The sequence below is a fragment of the Protomyctophum parallelum genome (assembly GCF_964188405.1).
Source record: "Protomyctophum parallelum genome assembly, chromosome: 1".
In the NCBI taxonomy this organism is placed as follows: domain Eukaryota; kingdom Metazoa; phylum Chordata; class Actinopteri; order Myctophiformes; family Myctophidae; genus Protomyctophum; species Protomyctophum parallelum.
The window spans coordinates 876,241-898,328 of record NC_139697.1 but is presented as its reverse complement, the minus strand read 5'-3'; the positions used below and the strand labels follow the sequence as shown (position 1 = coordinate 898,328).

At 44.9% G+C, this 22,088-nt stretch overlaps 1 protein-coding gene across 2 annotated transcripts in view; it reads right to left on the bottom strand.

The window, feature by feature from the left end:
* Positions 1 to 21,860, bottom strand: part of LOC310858936 (putative tyrosine carboxypeptidase MATCAP2) — a 42,321-nt gene extending 20,461 nt beyond the window's left edge. Inside the window, exons 1-6 of one of the 2 annotated variants that reach the window (XM_083765242.1) lie at positions 21,527 to 21,860; positions 8,943 to 9,086; positions 8,078 to 8,210; positions 3,948 to 4,080; positions 2,617 to 2,789; positions 101 to 198 (exon numbers count right to left, since the gene is read on the bottom strand). In XM_083765242.1, the coding sequence (XP_083621368.1) occupies positions 101 to 198; positions 2,617 to 2,789; positions 3,948 to 4,080; positions 8,078 to 8,210; positions 8,943 to 9,086; positions 21,527 to 21,844 (999 nt within the window). In that variant the 5' untranslated portion in view covers positions 21,845 to 21,860. Of the gene's footprint in view, positions 1 to 100; positions 199 to 2,616; positions 2,790 to 3,947; positions 4,081 to 8,077; positions 8,211 to 8,942; positions 9,125 to 21,526 lie in introns of both variants that reach the window. The other variant, XM_083765243.1, reaches the window with a different exon arrangement.
* Between the last annotated feature and the right edge of the window lie 228 nt (positions 21,861 to 22,088).

The following is a 22,088-nucleotide window of genomic DNA, read 5'->3' as shown; positions in this document are numbered from 1 at the left end:
CGGTACGGTACCTTCCCCTTACGGTACGGTACCTTCCCCTTACGGTACGGTACCTTCCCCAGACCCGCTCTGCAGCGTACACGGTATGGCGGTACGGTACCTTCCCCAGAGCCATCAGCATGGGGAAGTTGATCTGCTCTCTGTGCCTCAGGATCTTCAGGATGCCGTCCAGATACACCTGGTCCTTACTGAAGCAACCTGCAACACAACGCAACACACAACCATCAGATACACCTGGTCCTTACTGAAGCAACCTGCAACACAACGCAACACACAACCATCAGATACACCTGGTCCTTACTGAAGCAACCTGTAACACAACACAAAACCATCAGATACACCTGGTCCTTACTGAAGCAACCTGTAACACAACACAAAACCATCAGATACACCTGGTCCTTACTGAAGCAACCTGTAACACAACACAAAACCATCAGATACACCTGGTCCTTACTGAAGCAACCTGCAACACAACCATCAGATACACCTGGTCCTTACTGAAGCAACCTGTAACACAACCATCAGATACACCTGGTCCTTACTGAAGCAACCTGTAACACAACCATCAGATACACCTGGTCCTTACTGAAGCAACCTGTAACACAACCATCAGATACACCTGGTCCTTACTGAAGCAACCTGCAACACAACACAACCATCAGATACACCTGGTCCTTACTGAAGCAACCTGTAACACAACCATCAGATACACCTGGTCCTTACTGAAGCAACCTGCAACACACAACCATCAGATACACCTGGTCTTAGACTAATCAGTGGATAAAACGGTCAGGGAAAACCTTCAGGAAAAGATCAGGATCTGTACCTGGCAGAGAGGTGTCGGTCTGGCCCCTCCTGGCTCCAACGCAGCAGCAGGGTCCTACCTGGCAGAGAGGTGTTGGTCTGGCCCCTCTTGGCTCCAACACAGCAGCAGAGACCTACCTGGCAGAGAGGTGTTGGTCTGGCCCCTCTAGGCTCCAACGCAGCAGGGTCCTACCTGGCAGAGAGGTGTTGGTCTGGCCCCTCTAGGCTCCAACGCAGCAGGGTCCTACCTGGCAGAGAGGTGTTGGTCTGGCCCCTCTTGGCTCCAACGCAGCAGGGTCCTACCTGGCAGGGAGGTGTTGGTCTGGCCCCTCTTGGCTCCAACGCAGCAGGGTCCTACCTGGCAGAGAGGTGTTGGTCTGGCCCCTCTAGGCTCCAACGCAGCAGGGTCCTACCTGGCAGAGAGGTGTTGGTCTGGCCCCTCCTGGCTCCAACGCAGCAGCAGGGTCCTACCTGGCAGAGAGGTGTTGGTCTGGCCCCTCCTGGCTCCAACGCAGCAGCAGGGTCCTACCTGGCAGAGAGGTGTTGGTCTGGCCCCTCCTGGCTCCAACGCAGCAGCAGGGTCCTACCTGGCAGAGAGGTGTTGGTCTGGCCCCTCTAGGCTCCAACGCAGCAGGGTCCTACCTGGCAGAGAGGTGTCGGTCTGGCCCCTCCTGGCTCCAACGCAGCAGCAGGGTCCTACCTGGCAGAGAGGTGTCGGTCTGGCCCCTCTAGGCTCCAACGCAGCAGGGTCCTACCTGGCAGAGAGGTGTTGGTCTGGCCCCTCTTGGCGCGGACGCAGCAGGGTCCTACCTGGCAGAGAGGTGTTGGTCTGGCCCCTCTTGGCTCCAACGCAGCAGGGTCCTACCTGGCAGAGAGGTGTTGGTCTGGCCCCTCTAGGCTCCAACGCAGCAGGGTCCTACCTGGCAGAGAGGTGTTGGTCTGGCCCCTCTAGGCTCCAACGCAGCAGGGTCCTACCTGGCAGAGAGGTGTTGGTCTGGCCCCTCTTGGCGCGGACGCAGCAGGGTCCTACCTGGCAGAGAGGTGTTGGTCTGGCCCCTCCTGGCTCCAACGCAGCAGGGTCCTACCTGGCAGAGAGGTGTTGGTCTGGCCCCTCTTGGCTCCAACGCAGCAGGGTCCTACCTGGCAGAGAGGTGTTGGTCTGGCCCCTCCTGGCTCCAACGCAGCAGGGTCCTACCTGGCAGAGAGGTGTTGGTCTGGCCCCTCTAGGCTCCAACGCAGCAGGGTCCTACCTGGCAGGGAGGTGATGGTCTGGCCCCTCTAGGCTCCAACGCAGCAGGGTCCTACCTGGCAGAGAGGTGTTGGTCTGGCCCCTCTAGGCTCCAACGCAGCAGGGTCCTACCTGGCAGAGAGGTGTTGGTCTGGCCCCTCTTGGCTCCAACGCAGCAGGGTCCTACCTGGCAGAGAGGTGTCGGTCTGGCCCCTCTTGGCTCCAACGCAGCAGCAGAGACCTACCTGGCAGAGAGGTGTTGGTCTGGCCCCTCTAGGCTCCAACGCAGCAGGGTCCTACCTGGCAGAGAGGTGTTGGTCTGGCCCCTCTTGGCTCCAACGCAGCAGGGTCCTACCTGGCAGAGAGGTGTTGGTCTGGCCCCTCTTGGCTCCAACGCAGCAGGGTCCTACCTGGCAGAGAGGTGTTGGTCTGGCCCCTCTTGGCTCCAACGCAGCAGCAGGGTCCTACCTGGCAGAGAGGTGTTGGTCTGGCCCCTCTTGGCTCCAACGCAGCAGCAGGGTCCTACCTGGCAGAGAGGTGTTGGTCTGGCCCCTCTTGGCTCCAACGCAGCAGCAGAGACCTACCTGGCAGAGAGGTGTTGGTCTGGCCCCTCTTGGCGCGGACGCAGTAGTCCCATCGGGTGTGCGGGTCCTGGACGAAGCGTCCCAGGCTGTGGTACAGCTGGCAGAAGGAGGCGGAGCTGGCGCGGTGCACCGTGTAGTAGAGCAGGGCAGCGCGCCACAGCGTGGGGTCCTTCCTGGACACAACAGGGTGACCAACGTTGGTCATTTGAGGGTTCAGAAGAACAGGGTGACCAACGTTGGTCATTTGAGGGTTCAGAAGAACAGGGTGACCAACGTTGGTCATTTGAGGGTTCAGAAGAACAGGGTGACCATAACGTTGGTCATTTGAGGGGACAGAAGAACAGGGTGACCATAACGTTGGTCATTTGAGGGTTCAGAAGAAGTGTCTCTTGTGTGGGACAAGTGAGAATACAAAGTTAAATACCTTGATGTCATATTCGACCATAGGCTTAATATTAAATACCTTGATGTCATATTCAACCATAGGCCTAATATTAAATACCTTGATGTCATATTTGACCATAGGCCTAATATTAAATACCTTGATGTCATATTCAACCATAGGCCTAATATTAAATACCTTGATGTCATATTCGACCATAGGCCTAATATTAAATACCTTGATGTCATATTCAACCATAGGCCTAATATTAAATACCTTGATGTCATATTCGACCATAGGCCTAATATTAAATACCTTGATGTCATATTCGACCATAGGCCTAATATTAAATATGCAGTCAGAACTGCAGCATCACTCCCAATCTTCCGCCGTAGTCTGAAAACCCACCTTTTCAGACTCCATCATGGCCCATAGCACTTACCCCACCCCCTTAGATAGCATTTCTGTAGACTTAGATAGCATTTGATACAGACTTATAGCATGTTATGTAGACAGCACTATAATTGCATTGTATATAGCCATAGCACGCCATAGTACATATGTATAGCATAGTAGTAAATATGTATAGTTTCATAATATAGATATTCCACTGTTACTTTCTTAGCCTACGCATGTTTCATGATAAATGCTTTTTATGTGATGTATTCCCATGCTTTTGTTCTTGCTTAATGTAAGTCGCTCTGGATTAAGAGCGTCTGCTAAATGCCTAAATTGTAAATTGTAAATACCTTGATGTCATATTCAACCATAGGCCTAATATTAATATTAATAATACTATGAGATACCTTGATGTCATATTCCACCATAGGCCTAATATTTCTCATAATTTCGTTAAGCCCCTCACGTCTACAGGACCCTCCTCTGTGGGGTTGGGGGGTCTCCCTACCTGAACAGAATGCTCCTCTGTGGGGTTGGGGGGTCTCCCTACCTGAACAGGACGCTGTGCAGGCTGGCCAGGCCCTCCTCGGTGGGGTTGGGGGGTCTCAGACCGTGGCGTCTGCGCCCCGCCCCGCTGCTCCACGGCTGCTGGCTGTTGTTGACGCCGCGGAGGTAGTGGGTTCCTGTCGGAGAGAAAACAACGTATGTTCCACTTTTTAGTCCATTTAGACCTGAGGGCGATTCTACAATCCTTCTAAATCCTGACAGTTTTCAGAAGAACCTCATGTTTCTGTGTCAGGGGTTCTCACAGGGTTAAAACCTCATGTTTCTATATCAGTGGTTCTCACAGGGTTAAACCTCATGTTTCTATATCAGTGGTTCTCACAGGGTTAAACATCATGTTTCTATATCAGTGGTTCTCACAGGGTTAAAACCTCATGTTTCTATATCAGTGGTTCTCACAGGGTTAAACCTCATGTTTCTATATCAGTGGTTCTCACAGGGTTAAACCTCATGTTTCTATATCAGTGGTTCTCACAGGGTTAAACCTCATGTTTCTATATCAGTGGTTCTCACAGGGTTAAATCTCATGTTTCTATATCAGTGGTTCTCACAGGGTTAAACCTCATGTTTCTATATCAGTGGTTCTCACAGGGTTAAACCTCATGTTTCTATATCAGTGGTTCTCACAGGGTTAAACCTCATGTTTCTATATCAGTGGTTCTCACAGGGTTAAACCTCATGTTTCTATATCAGTGGTTCTCACAGGGTTAAACCTCATGTTTCTATATCAGTGGTTCTCACAGGGTTAAACCTCATGTTTCTATATCAGTGGTTCTCACAGGGTTAAACCTCATGTTTCTATATCAGTGGTTCTCACAGGGTTAAACCTCATGTTTCTATATCAGTGGTTCTCACAGGGTTAAACCTCATGTTTCTATATCAGTGGTTCTAGCAGAAAAATAGCTAAAGTATGGCCAGAAAAAGACACCAAAAGGGGTTCCCGGCCAGAATGGGTTAAAATAAGCTCCGGTTGCAAAAGTCTAAGTCAAGTACATTTTATTTATATAAATAGCACATTTAAAAACAACAACAGCAATTGAACCAAAGTGCTTTCCAGAACATTAATATTCACTAGACCTGTACGGCCTACTTGAGAACGATGCAACTTGGGAAGCTAATAATATCCGCTGTCAACTTGTCACAGCATCCGTTTTTACTGTCTGTCTGTGTGCCTGTGTGAAGAGCACAAACTGACTCTGAAAAGTGGAGTGGTTAAGTAATCAATTGAAAGGAGTGGGGTGGATGGATGTCTCCCTCTCTCTCTCTCTCTCCCTCTCTCTCTCTCTCTCTCTCTCTCTCCCTCTATCTCTCTCGATGCAGCGAGTGGGTCAATTAGACCTTCTTTCTTTCTTTCGCAGAGCCACGCAGGCTGGCGTGACACCGTAGGACAGACACGGGTGTCACCAATCATACTAACGGGCCGTCGGGGTCGTGTTCCATTCAGGTCAAACCGGGTCAAGGTGCTGCTCAACGCTGCAGAGGCCGTGGCACACTGAGGCCCAGGCTACACATACTCGATCTTTAGCAAAACTGATATTTTCGTACTCCGTTTTAGAAAAAGACCCTGCCCATACGACAAAGATATCTGTGTCCACACATACAACCCAAAACGATCATTTTTGACTCCAACAAGCATGCCAGGCCAGTAGGTGGCGATAAGAAATATGTAACGCAATAGAGAAATGTTCTGAGCATGCGCGGTGAGCTGGTTTCCCAATAAATCCTCCCACGTAACCCGGTAGTACTAAAAACAAAACAAACAACGCGTGCAGACAGGGCTCCGTCTAGTAAGTACCCTCACCTCTAATATAAACACAAGCCCCATTGTGCCAGCTGCCTCGCTGGCCTAGTGGACTACTACGCAGACTTGTAATATATGTTTCGCCGCCCCTTTTTTTTTTACAACCGCAGACTTTTTAATAGTTTTTGGATTAAGGTTGCATTAAAAAGACTGGATTAAGGTTGGTGAAGGATGCGTTGCTCCCCTGCTTGCATACATAACCGCACATTTTAATTAAAATTTTAACTTGCACTAAAACTTGCACTAAAGCCGCGCGGGTGTCGCGTATAGTTTAGCTAAACGGCTCCCAATGCATTCTCTATGGTAGTGGAAATTCACTACGGGCGCAGTACCCTTTCTGGCCGCAACGTGGGTGCGGACGGGACGTGGCGCTGTCCTAATCTCACTGCCGATGTAATATATTTCTGGCCACAGAGTGGGTGTGGACGGGCCGTGGCGCTGTTCTGAATGTCACTGCCGAATGACTCGTTTCTCTGAGTTCCTGTGTTATGATATTATTTTTCCTGCACAAGTCATCATCATCAGCTTTTCGTTACTTTATCGCAGCTAACGATCACATCGAGTTCCGTGGAATACTTTGTAATGAACAGCTGACTCTCTCGCGATTTTGGCGATTTTTGGACGAGATTAATGCCTGGATTTATGTCTCTCTCTGCATTTTTTATGTTTACGCCACATAAGAAATTGACAGCAGTGACAGTGACAAATATATTGTCTACCATACAACAGTAATACAACAACATAATGTGTGTGATATATTGAAATGCAATTGTAATTGTCATATCAATATTTATCTTGTCTCTCTCACTCAACAATAAACAAGCCAACATACAGTTTAAGTGTACACTTGAGTTTTGGTGTTTATAGTAAGTCATGACTGTCATTTTCAAGAAGAACATAGCAGATCTACAAGCTCGTAGTGCAGCACCGCGCTATGAGCTTGTATATCTTCTATCTTTCAATAGCTAAAGTATAACATGATCCTTAAAACACCAAAAGGGGTTCCCGCTCAGAATGGGTTAACCATACAACAAGTCCCTGTGCCCCTTTGCCACACAGCACACACACACAGCACACACACACACACACACACACACACCATGATAAAACCATTTGATAAAAACAAACGATTAAAACTTTTTTCATAGAGAGAATGGACTCTGAATGGAATGGAAGCACCTTAAGGAATACAAATCATTGTGTGTACACCGTTTATACCCCTACACTGCTTACAGCAAAATACATCTGTATAAAGACATTCTGTTATATAAACAGAGCAATACATTCTACATTTGTTCAAATTTTAGGATAGGATTTCAACTGCTGCTAGTAGCTGATACATTTGCACTATATATTGTATCCCACAGTTTTTTGATATTGTATCCATTTTCTAATTATCTTTATCTTTGTATGTGTATATAAGAGTTGTGTCATTTCACAGAGTTCAACTGAAATGTTTAAAAGTATTTTGTTGTGATGTTACATTGAAAGAAAAAGGGATGGTGTGATGCAGCTATGATTTATCTAGACCAGTGGTTCCCAAGCCTTTTCATGTCAAGGACCCCCCCCCCCCCCATTTGAAAACATGCCATGGACCCCCATAAGGGAAGAATTTTCTTTTAACCCATTCTGACCTGAGATCAGATTCATACGAGGTTTCCACTGGTCTGACGAACCCATTCTGACCTAAAAATGTCAGTCGTTCTTCGATTTTTCAAAAATAGCAGACCTACAAGCTTGTATTTCGCTGGGATGGAAGAAATGAGATGTATTTTGTATTTAGATACATTTCTTGACCCAGTATTTGTATTTTGTATCAAAATACATTTTCAATGTATTTTGCCCATCAGAGATGGGCAGTATTTGAATATGAGTATATTCTCATTTCTCATTCTCACTGACTGATTACGACTATGACAACTATGACAACTATGACAACTACGACAACTACGACTATGACAACAACATGTTCGTCGACTTCCTTTTCCCACTGACGAAAACTAAATGGAAACTAAATGAAAACTAACCTAAGATGACTAAAACTAAGGCTAAATATACTGACAATTTCATCAATAAGAATTGTCAGTATATTTAGAATAATAAAAATAAACACTAGACTAAAATGTTAGGAAGGGACTAGTGGACAAGAGATCCAGTAGAAGTCATTTTAAACTTGGTTGCATGCTGAAAATAGCAGATCTACAAGCTCACAACGCGTCGCAGCGTAAAATGTACAGTAATATGTACAGTAAATACAGTGATATGTACAGTAAATACAGTAATATGTACAGTAAATACAGTAATATGTACAGTACCTATCTCGTGCTGTAGCATGCCCTCCAGCCAGTGTTCTCGGGCGGTGCAGATGTTGATGGTCAGCGTTGGTCTACAGTTGACCACCGTCATGGACGCTCTGGACAGGAGGTCGTCTGTCACGTGCACCACGATCTGTGTGGCACGCACGCACACACACACACACACAGACGCACACGTACACGCACACACACGCACACAGCCACATCAGATCTACAAGCTCACAAGCTGTATTCTATCTAGTGTATGAACTCCCACCTCTCCCACACAGCCCTCCATAATGTATTATAACTAGGGCTGTCAAAGTTAACGCACTATTAACTAGTTAACTCACAATCCTTTTAACGGCACTAATTTTTTTAATACGCGATTAACGCACTGTGAAGTTTGACAGAATGGTTGAGAGACGCATGCATGTGAATGCAGGCAGTCAGTGAGCCCCGCCTCTCTCCCCCTCTCTCTCTCTCTCCCAGTGAGTCTACACAATTAGAAAACTTAGAAAAAATGTTATTTTGATCAACATGGTTATCTCTCGTAATGGTACCATTGGCCAACATCAATACAGTTCTTTAGTTTGGGTCTGGAAGGCTAAATCTCATCAAATGGTGGTTCCGTGGCTCAAATGCAGAATAAATAATGGGCCTTGATATTATGAAAAATCTTGAAAACCACTGATTTAAGGTATATTTAGAACGTATACAAAATATGCGATTCATTTGCGATTAATCACAGTTAACTATGGACAATCATGCGATTAATCAAGTTAAATATTTTAATTGATTGATACTATAGCCCTAATTATAAGGTATAAACTCCCACCTCTCCCACACAGCCCTCCATAATGTATTATAAGGTTTAAACTCTCACCTCTCCCACACAGCCCTCCTTCTCCATGTACTTCCTGACGTCGGTCCAGACTCTGCTCCTGGTCAGCAGGTTTCCTCCCGTGGTCTGCTCAAACGTCTCGTAGCTGCCGTACTTCTTCAGGGCCAGCTCCATGATCCTGACAGCCTGCCAGGGGGAGACCAGACCACATGTTGGACCACACACTGATGTCGTAACCCGGCCCGTTGGGCCAGCACAAATTGAGGAGGACGCAGTAGCAGTGTTCAAAAGAACAATCATTTATTTACAAGATATGACTAATATTAACTTAATGTGTAAAGAATGCTTACAGCATGTATGAGATGTGGAAGTCAGTGAGATCAGTGGTGTCAGTGTGGATGTGAGGTTAATGTGGTGAAGGTGTGTTGTAGTGTGGATGTGTGGTTAATATGGTGAAGGTGTGTTGTAGTGTGGATGTGTGGTTAACATGGTGAAGGTGTGTTGTAGTGTGGATGTGTGGTTAATATGGTGAAGGTGTGTTGTAGTGTGGATGTGTGGTTAATATGGTGAAGGTGTGTTGTAGTGTGGATGTGTGGTTAACATGGTGAAGGTGTGTTGTAGTGTGGATGTGTGGTTAATATGGTGAAGGTGTGTTGTAGTGTGGATGTGTGGTTAATATGGTGAAGGTGTGTTGTAGTGTGGATGTGTGGTTAACATGGTGAAGGTGTGTTGTATTGTGGATGTGTGGTTAATATGGTGAAGGTGTGTTGTAGTGTGGATGTGTGGTTAATATGGTGAAGGTGTGTTGTAGTGTGGATGTGTGGTTAACATGGTGAAGGTGTGTTGTAGTGTGGATGTGTGGTTAACATGGTGAAGGTGTGTTGTAGTGTGGATGTGTGGTTAATATGGTGAAGGTGTGTTGTAGTGGATGTGTGGTTAATATGGTGAAGGTGTGTTGTAGTGTGGATGTGTGGTTAATATGGTGAAGGTGTGTTGTAGTGTGGATGTGAGGTTAATATGGTGAAGGTGTGTTGTAGTGTGGATGTGTGGTTAATATGGTGAAGGTGTGTTGTAGTGTGGATGTGTGGTTAATATGGTGAAGGTGTGTTGTAGTGTGGATGTGTGGTTAATATGGTGAAGGTGTGTTGTAGTGTGGATGTGTGGTTAATATGGTGAAGGTGTGTTGTAGTGTGGATGTGTGGTTAATATGGTGAAGGTGTGTTGTAGTGTGGATGTGTGGTTAATATGGTGAAGGTGTGTTGTAGTGTGGATGTGAGGTTAATATGGTGAAGGTGTGTTGTAGTGTGGATGTGAGGTTAATATGGTGAAGGTGTGCTGTAGTGTGGATGTGTGGTTAATATGGTGAAGGTGTGTTGTAGTGTGGATGTGTGGTTAATATGGTGAAGGTGTGTTGTAGTGTGGATGTGTGGTTAATATGGTGAAGGTGTGTTGTAGTGTGGATGTGTGGTTAATATGGTGAAGGTGTGTTGTAGTGTGGATGTGTGGTTAATATGGTGAAGGTGTGTTGTAGTGTGGATGTGTGGTTAATATGGTGAAGGTGTGTTGTAGTGTGGATGTGAGGTTAACATGGTGAAGGTGTGTTGTAGTGGATGTGTGGTTAATATGGTGAAGGTGTGTTGTAGTGTGGATGTGAGGTTAATATGGTGAAGGTGTGTTGTAGTGTGGATGTGAGGTTAATATGGTGAAGGTGTGTTGTAGTGTGGATGTGTGGTTAATATGGTGAAGGTGTGTTGTAGTGTGGATGTGTGGTTAACATGGTGAAGGTGTGTTGTAGTGTGGATGTGTGGTTAATATGGTGAAGGTGTGTTGTAGTGTGGATGTGTGGTTAACATGGTGAAGGTGTGTTGTAGTGTGGATGTGTGGTTAATATGGTGAAGGTGTGTTGTAGTGTGGATGTGAGGTTAACATGGTGAAGGTGTGTTGTAGTGTGGATGTGTGGTTAATATGGTGAAGGTGTGTTGTAGTGTGGATGTGTGGTTAATATGGTGAAGGTGTGTTGTAGTGTGGATGTGTGGTTAATATGGTGAAGGTGTGTTGTAATGTGGATGTGTGGTTAACATGGTGAAGGTGTGTTGTAGTGGATGTGTGGTTAATATGGTGAAGGTGTGTTGTAATGTGGATGTGTGGTTAATATGGTGAAGGTGTGTTGTAATGTGGATGTGTGGTTAACATGGTGAAGGTGTGTTGTAGTGTGGATGTGAGGTTAATATGGTGAAGGTGTGTTGTAGTGGATGTGTGGTTAATATGGTGAAGGTGTGTTGTAGTGTGGATGTGTGGTTAATATGGTGAAGGTGTGTTGTAGTGGATGTGTGGTTAATATGGTGAAGGTGTGTTGTAGTGTGGATGTGTGGTTAATATGGTGAAGGTGTGTTGTAGTGTGGATGTGTGGTTAATGTGGTGAAGGTGTGTTGTAGTGTGGATGTGAGGTTCATATGGTGAAGGTGTGTTGTAGTGTGGATGTGAGGTTAACATGGTGAAGGTGTGTTGTAGTGGATGTGAGGTTAACATGGTGAAGGTGTGTTGTAGTGTGGATGTGTGGTTAATGTGGTGAAGGTGTGTTGTAGTGTGGATGTGTGGTTAATATGGTGAAGGTGTGTTGTAGTGTGGATGTGTGGTTAACATGGTGAAGGTGTGTTGTAGTGTGGATGTGAGGTTAATATGGTGAAGGTGTGTTGTAGTGTGGATGTGTGGTTAACATGGTGAAGGTGTGTTGTAGTGTGGATGTGTGGTTAATATGGTGAAGGTGTGTTGTAGTGTGGATGTGTGGTTAATATGGTGAAGGTGTGTTGTAGTGTGGATGTGTGGTTAACATGGTGAAGGTGTGTTGTAGTGTGGATGTGAGGTTAATATGGTGAAGGTGTGTTGTAGTGTGGATGTGTGGTTAACATGGTGAAGGTGTGTTGTAGTGTGGATGTGTGGTTAATATGGTGAAGGTGTGTTGTAGTGTGGATGTGTGGTTAATATGGTGAAGGTGTGTTGTAGTGTGGATGTGTGGTTAATATGGTGAAGGTGTGTTGTAGTGTGGATGTGTGGTTAATATGGTGAAGGTGTGTTGTAGTGTGGATGTGTGGTTAATATGGTGAAGGTGTGTTGTAGTGGATGTGTGGTTAATATGGTGAAGGTGTGTTGTAGTGTGGATGTGTGGTTAACATGGTGAAGGTGTGTTGTAGTGTGGATGTGTGGTTAACATGGTGAAGGTGTGTTGTAGTGTGGATGTGTGGTTAATATGGTGAAGGTGTGTTGTAGTGTGGATGTGAGGTTAACATGGTGAAGGTGTGTTGTAGTGTGGATGTGTGGTTAATATGGTGAAGGTGTGTTGTAGTGTGGATGTGTGGTTAATATGGTGAAGGTGTGTTGTAGTGTGGATGTGTGGTTAATATGGTGAAGGTGTGTTGTAGTGTGGATGTGAGGTTAACATGGTGAAGGTGTGTTGTAGTGTGGATGTGTGGTTAACATGGTGAAGGTGTGTTGTAGTGTGGATGTGTGGTTAATATGGTGAAGGTGTGTTGTAGTGGATGTGTGGTTAATATGGTGAAGGTGTGTTGTAGTGTGGATGTGTGGTTAATATGGTGAAGGTGTGTTGTAGTGTGGATGTGAGGTTAACATGGTGAAGGTGTGTTGTAGTGTGGATGTGAGGTTAACATGGTGAAGGTGTGTTGTAGTGTGGATGTGTGGTTAACATGGTGAAGGTGTGTTGTAGTGTGGATGTGTGGTTAATATGGTGAAGGTGTGTTGTAGTGTGGATGTGAGGTTAATATGGTGAAGGTGTGTTGTAGTGTGGATGTGAGGTTAATATGGTGAAGGTGTGTTGTAGTGTGGATGTGAGGTTAATATGGTGAAGGTGTGTTGTAGTGTGGATGTGTGGTTAACATGGTGAAGGTGTGTTGTAGTGTGGATGTGAGGTTAATATGGTGAAGGTGTGTTGTAGTGTGGATGTGAGGTTAATATGGTGAAGGTGTGTTGTAGTGTGGATGTGTGGTTAACATGGTGAAGGTGTGTTGTAGTGTGGATGTGTGGTTAACATGGTGAAGGTGTGTTGTAGTGTGGATGTGTGGTTAACATGGTGAAGGTGTGTTGTAGTGTGGATGTGTGGTTAATGTGGTGAAGGTGTGTTGTAGTGTGGATGTGAGGTTAATATGGTGAAGGTGTGTTGTAGTGTGGATGTGAGGTTAATATGGTGAAGGTGTGTTGTAGTGTGGATGTGTGGTTAATGTGGTGAAGGTGTGTTGTAGTGTGGATGTGAGGTTCATATGGTGAAGGTGTGTTGTAGTGTGGATGTGAGGTTAACATGGTGAAGGTGTGTTGTAGTGGATGTGAGGTTAACATGGTGAAGGTGTGTTGTAGTGTGGATGTGTGGTTAATGTGGTGAAGGTGTGTTGTAGTGTGGATGTGAGGTTAATATGGTGAAGGTGTGTTGTAGTGTGGATGTGTGGTTAACATGGTGAAGGTGTGTTGTAGTGTGGATGTGTGGTTAATATGGTGAAGGTGTGTTGTAGTGTGGATGTGTGGTTAATATGGTGAAGGTGTGTTGTAGTGTGGATGTGTGGTTAATATGGTGAAGGTGTGTTGTAGTGTGGATGTGTGGTTAATATGGTGAAGGTGTGTTGTAGTGTGGATGTGTGGTTAATATGGTGAAGGTGTGTTGTAGTGGATGTGTGGTTAATATGGTGAAGGTGTGTTGTAGTGTGGATGTGTGGTTAACATGGTGAAGGTGTGTTGTAGTGTGGATGTGTGGTTAACATGGTGAAGGTGTGTTGTAGTGTGGATGTGTGGTTAATATGGTGAAGGTGTGTTGTAGTGTGGATGTGAGGTTAACATGGTGAAGGTGTGTTGTAGTGTGGATGTGTGGTTAATATGGTGAAGGTGTGTTGTAGTGTGGATGTGTGGTTAATATGGTGAAGGTGTGTTGTAGTGTGGATGTGTGGTTAATATGGTGAAGGTGTGTTGTAGTGTGGATGTGTGGTTAATATGGTGAAGGTGTGTTGTAGTGTGGATGTGAGGTTAATATGGTGAAGGTGTGTTGTAGTGTGGATGTGAGGTTAACATGGTGAAGGTGTGTTGTAGTGTGGATGTGTGGTTAACATGGTGAAGGTGTGTTGTAGTGTGGATGTGTGGTTAATATGGTGAAGGTGTGTTGTAGTGTGGATGTGAGGTTAATATGGTGAAGGTGTGTTGTAGTGTGGATGTGAGGTTAATATGGTGAAGGTGTGTTGTAGTGTGGATGTGAGGTTAATATGGTGAAGGTGTGTTGTAGTGTGGATGTGTGGTTAACATGGTGAAGGTGTGTTGTAGTGTGGATGTGTGGTTAATATGGTGAAGGTGTGTTGTAGTGTGGATGTGAGGTTAATATGGTGAAGGTGTGTTGTAGTGTGGATGTGTGGTTAACATGGTGAAGGTGTGTTGTAGTGTGGATGTGTGGTTAACATGGTGAAGGTGTGTTGTAGTGTGGATGTGTGGTTAACATGGTGAAGGTGTGTTGTAGTGTGGATGTGTGGTTAATATGGTGAAGGTGTGTTGTAGTGTGGATGTGTGGTTAATATGGTGAAGGTGTGTTGTAGTGTGGATGTGTGGTTAACATGGTGAAGGTGTGTTGTAGTGTGGATGTGTGGTTAATATGGTGAAGGTGTGTTGTAGTGTGGATGTGAGGTTAACATGGTGAAGGTGTGTTGTAGTGTGGATGTGTGGTTAACATGGTGAAGGTGTGTTGTAGTGTGGATGTGTGGTTAATATGGTGAAGGTGTGTTGTAGTGTGGATGTGTGGTTAATATGGTGAAGGTGTGTTGTAGTGTGGATGTGTGGTTAATATGGTGAAGGTGTGTTGTAGTGTGGATGTGAGGTTAATATGGTGAAGGTGTGTTGTAGTGTGGATGTGAGGTTAATATGGTGAAGGTGTGCTGTAGTGTGGATGTGTGGTTAATATGGTGAAGGTGTGTTGTAGTGTGGATGTGTGGTTAATATGGTGAAGGTGTGTTGTAGTGTGGATGTGTGGTTAATATGGTGAAGGTGTGTTGTAGTGTGGATGTGTGGTTAATATGGTGAAGGTGTGTTGTAGTGTGGATGTGAGGTTAATATGGTGAAGGTGTGTTGTAGTGTGGATGTGAGGTTAATATGGTGAAGGTGTGCTGTAGTGTGGATGTGTGGTTAATATGGTGAAGGTGTGTTGTAGTGTGGATGTGTGGTTAATATGGTGAAGGTGTGTTGTAGTGTGGATGTGTGGTTAATATGGTGAAGGTGTGTTGTAGTGTGGATGTGTGGTTAATATGGTGAAGGTGTGTTGTAGTGTGGATGTGTGGTTAATATGGTGAAGGTGTGTTGTAGTGTGGATGTGTGGTTAATATGGTGAAGGTGTGTTGTAGTGTGGATGTGAGGTTAACATGGTGAAGGTGTGTTGTAGTGTGGATGTGTGGTTAACATGGTGAAGGTGTGTTGTAGTGGATGTGTGGTTAATATGGTGAAGGTGTGTTGTAGTGTGGATGTGTGGTTAATATGGTGAAGGTGTGTTGTAGTGTGGATGTGTGGTTAATATGGTGAAGGTGTGTTGTAGTGTGGATGTGTGGTTAATATGGTGAAGGTGTGTTGTAGTGTGGATGTGTGGTTAATATGGTGAAGGTGTGTTGTAGTGTGGATGTGTGGTTAACATGGTGAAGGTGTGTTGTAGTGTGGATGTGTGGTTAATATGGTGAAGGTGTGTTGTAGTGTGGATGTGAGGTTAACATGGTGAAGGTGTGTTGTAGTGTGGATGTGTGGTTAATATGGTGAAGGTGTGTTGTAGTGTGGATGTGTGGTTAATATGGTGAAGGTGTGTTGTAATGTGGATGTGTGGTTAACATGGTGAAGGTGTGTTGTAGTGTGGATGTGTGGTTAACATGGTGAAGGTGTGTTGTAGTGTGGATGTGAGGTTAATATGGTGAAGGTGTGTTGTAGTGGATGTGTGGTTAATATGGTGAAGGTGTGTTGTAGTGTGGATGTGAGGTTAATATGGTGAAGGTGTGTTGTAGTGGATGTGTGGTTAATATGGTGAAGGTGTGTTGTAGTGTGGATGTGTGGTTAATATGGTGAAGGTGTGTTGTAGTGGATGTGTGGTTAATATGGTGAAGGTGTGTTGTAGTGTGGATGTGTGGTTAATATGGTGAAGGTGTGTTGTAGTGTGGATGTGTGGTTAACATGGTGAAGGTGTGTTGTAGTGTGGATGTGTGGTTAATATGGTGAAGGTGTGTTGTAGTGTGGATGTGTGGTTAATATGGTGAAGGTGTGTTGTAATGTGGATGTGTGGTTAACATGGTGAAGGTGTGTTGTAGTGGATGTGTGGTTAATATGGTGAAGGTGTGTTGTAATGTGGATGTGTGGTTAACATGGTGAAGGTGTGTTGTAGTGTGGATGTGAGGTTAATATGGTGAAGGTGTGTTGTAGTGGATGTGTGGTTAATATGGTGAAGGTGTGTTGTAGTGTGGATGTGAGGTTAATATGGTGAAGGTGTGTTGTAGTGGATGTGTGGTTAATATGGTGAAGGTGTGTTGTAGTGTGGATGTGTGGTTAATATGGTGAAGGTGTGTTGTAGTGGATGTGTGGTTAATATGGTGAAGGTGTGTTGTAGTGTGGATGTGTGGTTAATATGGTGAAGGTGTGTTGTAGTGTGGATGTGTGGTTAATGTGGTGAAGGTGTGTTGTAGTGTGGATGTGAGGTTCATATGGTGAAGGTGTGTTGTAGTGTGGATGTGAGGTTAACATGGTGAAGGTGTGTTGTAGTGGATGTGAGGTTAACATGGTGAAGGTGTGTTGTAGTGTGGATGTGTGGTTAATGTGGTGAAGGTGTGTTGTAGTGTGGATGTGAGGTTAATATGGTGAAGGTGTGTTGTAGTGTGGATGTGTGGTTAACATGGTGAAGGTGTGTTGTAGTGTGGATGTGTGGTTAATATGGTGAAGGTGTGTTGTAGTGTGGATGTGTGGTTAATATGGTGAAGGTGTGTTGTAGTGTGGATGTGTGGTTAATATGGTGAAGGTGTGTTGTAGTGTGGATGTGTGGTTAATATGGTGAAGGTGTGTTGTAGTGTGGATGTGTGGTTAATATGGTGAAGGTGTGTTGTAGTGGATGTGTGGTTAATATGGTGAAGGTGTGTTGTAGTGTGGATGTGTGGTTAACATGGTGAAGGTGTGTTGTAGTGTGGATGTGTGGTTAACATGGTGAAGGTGTGTTGTAGTGTGGATGTGTGGTTAATATGGTGAAGGTGTGTTGTAGTGTGGATGTGAGGTTAACATGGTGAAGGTGTGTTGTAGTGTGGATGTGTGGTTAATATGGTGAAGGTGTGTTGTAGTGTGGATGTGTGGTTAATATGGTGAAGGTGTGTTGTAGTGTGGATGTGTGGTTAATATGGTGAAGGTGTGTTGTAGTGTGGATGTGTGGTTAATATGGTGAAGGTGTGTTGTAGTGTGGATGTGAGGTTAATATGGTGAAGGTGTGTTGTAGTGTGGATGTGAGGTTAACATGGTGAAGGTGTGTTGTAGTGTGGATGTGTGGTTAACATGGTGAAGGTGTGTTGTAGTGTGGATGTGTGGTTAATATGGTGAAGGTGTGTTGTAGTGGATGTGTGGTTAATATGGTGAAGGTGTGTTGTAGTGTGGATGTGTGGTTAATATGGTGAAGGTGTGTTGTAGTGTGGATGTGAGGTTAACATGGTGAAGGTGTGTTGTAGTGTGGATGTGAGGTTAACATGGTGAAGGTGTGTTGTAGTGTGGATGTGTGGTTAACATGGTGAAGGTGTGTTGTAGTGTGGATGTGTGGTTAATATGGTGAAGGTGTGTTGTAGTGTGGATGTGAGGTTAATATGGTGAAGGTGTGTTGTAGTGTGGATGTGAGGTTAATATGGTGAAGGTGTGTTGTAGTGTGGATGTGAGGTTAATATGGTGAAGGTGTGTTGTAGTGTGGATGTGTGGTTAACATGGTGAAGGTGTGTTGTAGTGTGGATGTGAGGTTAATATGGTGAAGGTGTGTTGTAGTGTGGATGTGAGGTTAATATGGTGAAGGTGTGTTGTAGTGTGGATGTGTGGTTAACATGGTGAAGGTGTGTTGTAGTGTGGATGTGTGGTTAACATGGTGAAGGTGTGTTGTAGTGTGGATGTGTGGTTAACATGGTGAAGGTGTGTTGTAGTGTGGATGTGTGGTTAATGTGGTGAAGGTGTGTTGTAGTGTGGATGTGAGGTTAATATGGTGAAGGTGTGTTGTAGTGTGGATGTGAGGTTAATATGGTGAAGGTGTGTTGTAGTGTGGATGTGTGGTTAATATGGTGAAGGTGTGTTGTAGTGTGGATGTGTGGTTAATATGGTGAAGGTGTGTTGTAGTGTGGATGTGTGGTTAATATGGTGAAGGTGTGTTGTAGTGTGGATGTGTGGTTAACATGGTGAAGGTGTGTTGTAGTGTGGATGTGTGGTTAATATGGTGAAGGTGTGTTGTAGTGTGGATGTGAGGTTAACATGGTGAAGGTGTGTTGTAGTGTGGATGTGTGGTTAACATGGTGAAGGTGTGTTGTAGTGTGGATGTGTGGTTAATATGGTGAAGGTGTGTTGTAGTGTGGATGTGTGGTTAACATGGTGAAGGTGTGTTGTAGTGTGGATGTGTGGTTAATATGGTGAAGGTGTGTTGTAGTGTGGATGTGTGGTTAATATGGTGAAGGTGTGTTGTAGTGTGGATGTGTGGTTAACATGGTGAAGGTGTGTTGTAGTGGATGTGTGGTTAATATGGTGAAGGTGTGTTGTAGTGTGGATGTGTGGTTAATATGGTGAAGGTGTGTTGTAGTGTGGATGTGTGGTTAATATGGTGAAGGTGTGTTGTAGTGTGGATGTGTGGTTAACATGGTGAAGGTGTGTTGTAGTGTGGATGTGTGGTTAATATGGTGAAGGTGTGTTGTAGTGTGGATGTGTGGTTAACATGGTGAAGGTGTGTTGTAGTGTGGATGTGTGGTTAACATGGTGAAGGTGTGTTGTAGTGTGGATGTGTGGTTAACATGGTGAAGGTGTGTTGTAGTGTGGATGTGTGGTTAATATGGTGAAGGTGTGTTGTAGTGTGGATGTGTGGTTAATATGGTGAAGGTGTGTTGTAGTGTGGATGTGTGGTTAATATGGTGAAGGTGTGTTGTAGTGTGGATGTGTGGTTAACATGGTGAAGGTGTGTTGTAGTGTGGATGTGAGGTTAACATGGTGAAGGTGTGTTGTAGTGTGGATGTGTGGTTAATATGGTGAAGGTGTGTTGTAGTGTGGATGTGAGGTTAATATGGTGAAGGTGTGTTGTAGTGTGGATGTGTGGTTAATATGGTGAAGGTGTGTTGTAGTGTGGATGTGTGGTTAATATGGTGAAGGTGTGTTGTAGTGTGGATGTGTGGTTAATGTGGTGAAGGTGTGTTGTAGTGTGGATGTGTGGTTAATATGGTGAAGGTGTGTTGTAGTGGATGTGTGGTTAACATGGTGAAGGTGTGTTGTAGTGTGGATGTGAGGTTAATATGGTGAAGGTGTGTTGTAGTGTGGATGTGTGGTTAATATGGTGAAGGTGTGTTGTAGTGTGGATGTGTGGTTAACATGGTGAAGGTGTGTTGTAGTGTGGATGTGAGGTTAATATGGTGAAGGTGTGTTGTAGTGTGGATGTGTGGTTAATATGGTGAAGGTGTGTTGTAGTGTGGATGTGAGGTTAATATGGTGAAGGTGTGTTGTAGTGTGGATGTGAGGTTAATATGGTGAAGGTGTGTTGTAGTGTGGATGTGTGGTTAACATGGTGAAGGTGTGTTGTAGTGTGGATGTGTGGTTAATATGGTGAAGGTGTGTTGTAGTGTGGATGTGTGGTTAACATGGTGAAGGTGTGTTGTAGTGTGGATGTGAGGTTAACATGGTGAAGGTGTGTTGTAGTGTGGATGTGTGGTTAATATGGTGAAGGTGTGTTGTAGTGTGGATGTGTGGTTAATATGGTGAAGGTGTGTTGTAGTGTGGATGTGAGGTTAATATGGTGAAGGTGTGTTGTAGTGTGGATGTGTGGTTAACATGGTGAAGGTGTGTTGTAGTGTGGATGTGTGGTTAATATGGTGAAGGTGTGTTGTAGTGTGGATGTGTGGTTAGTATGGTGAAGGTGTGTTGTAGTGTGGATGTGTGGTTAACATGGTGAAGGTGTGTTGTAGTGTGGATGTGTGGTTAACATGGTGAAGGTGTGTTGTAGTGTGGATGTGTGGTTAATATGGTGAAGGTGTGTTGTAGTGTGGATGTGTGGTTAATATGGTGAAGGTGTGTTGTAGTGTGGATGTGTGGTTAATATGGTGAAGGTGTGTTGTAGTGTGGATGTGTGGTTAACATGGTGAAGGTGTGTTGTAGTGTGGATGTGAGGTTAACATGGTGAAGGTGTGTTGTAGTGTGGATGTGTGGTTAATATGGTGAAGGTGTGTTGTAGTGTGGATGTGAGGTTAATATGGTGAAGGTGTGTTGTAGTGTGGATGTGTGGTTAATATGGTGAAGGTGTGTTGTAGTGTGGATGTGAGGTTAACATGGTGAAGGTGTGTTGTAGTGTGGATGTGTGGTTAATATGGTGAAGGTGTGTTGTAGTGTTGATGTGTGGTTAACATGGTGAAGGTGTGTTGTAGTGTGGATGTGTGGTTAATATGGTGAAGGTGTGTTGTAGTGTGGATGTGAGGTTAATATGGTGAAGGTGTGTTGTAGTGTGGATGTGTGGTTAATATGGTGAAGGTGTGTTGTAGTGTGGATGTGTGGTTAATATGGTGAAGGTGTGTTGTAGTGGATGTGTGGTTAATATGGTGAAGGTGTGTTGTAGTGTGGATGTGTGGTTAATATGGTGAAGGTGTGTTGTAGTGTGGATGTGTGGTTAACAACAAAACAAAACAAATAGTGTTGTCTCCTGCCTTTATTTTCTTCTTTCTATCGATTTGATCGGCCCAATATATTGTGTTCATTGTCATGATTTGTCACGATCCGAGTTGGCTTTGTCCGCGACGTAACCGTCTTTATATAAATACTTTAGGAAAAGCCTATGGAGGAAATGAATGGAGAATCATTTCCTGGGCCACTCGTCGTTCTGAAAGGGGGAGGGACTGCGACGCTCTATAAAAGAGGGCTTGCCAGCCATTCTCTTTGTCCCTCTCCAGATGACAGCACCCTTCTGAGACAACACTATTTGTTTTGTTTTTCTTCTTATATAATCTTGCTGTGTTCCTACCTGTGTGAGGAAGCGGTCCTTCCTACCGTACCTGTGTTAGTCGACTAAATGTCATACGATTTTAGTCGACTAAATCTACAGTTGATTTAGTCGACTAAAATGTGTTTTGACAGGCCTTGATGTCGTTGTAATGACATATATTTTACACTTTGGTTGCACTTTGGTTACACTATTTTCAGCATGCAACCCAGCATAAAACTGGATCTCTTGTCCACTAGTCCCTTCCTAACATTTTAGTCTAGTTTTTATTTGTTGACGAAATTGTCAGTATATTTAGTCTTAGTTTTAGTCATCATAGATTCATTTTTATTTTGTTTTCATTTAGTTTTAGTCAGTGAAAAAAGGTAGTCGACGAACATTTTCCGTCTTAGTTTTAGTCGACGAAAACAACACTGGTCCGTACCTGTGTGAGGAAGCGGTCCGAGGCCTGGCTGTGCCGGGCCAGCACCACCGGACCCACGGGCTGGCTGTACTGGAACTGAGGGTTGTAGGTGAAGTCCGACCGGAAGAACTTCACCTTCTCTTTGTCCACGTTGGACGGCTTGATGGCGGTGAGGATGCACTGCTGCTGCGGCGGCCTGCCGCCGCCGCCGCGCCCGCTGTCCAGCGACGACGGCCACCACGGCCTGGGCAGGGCGGGCAGCCTGGGGGGGGTGGCGTGGGGTGCCCACGGGGGGCAGGCCTTCATGGGCCGAGGGGCCGGCCGAGGGGACAGGCCCATGGGACTGCCCCGCACCCAGATGGGACTGCCCCGCACCCAGATGGTAGTCCTCACTGAGGCTGCTGGAGAGGACTTATTGGAGAAGATACCTGACAGAGAGAGAGAGAGTATAGGGGCGGTAACCATTATAACAATAATAATAATAATAATAATAATAAAACTTTATTTGTATAGCACCTTTCATGACATGAAATGCAGCTTAAAGTGCTTTACAGAGCAATGGAGGAAAAAAAAGAAAAGCAAG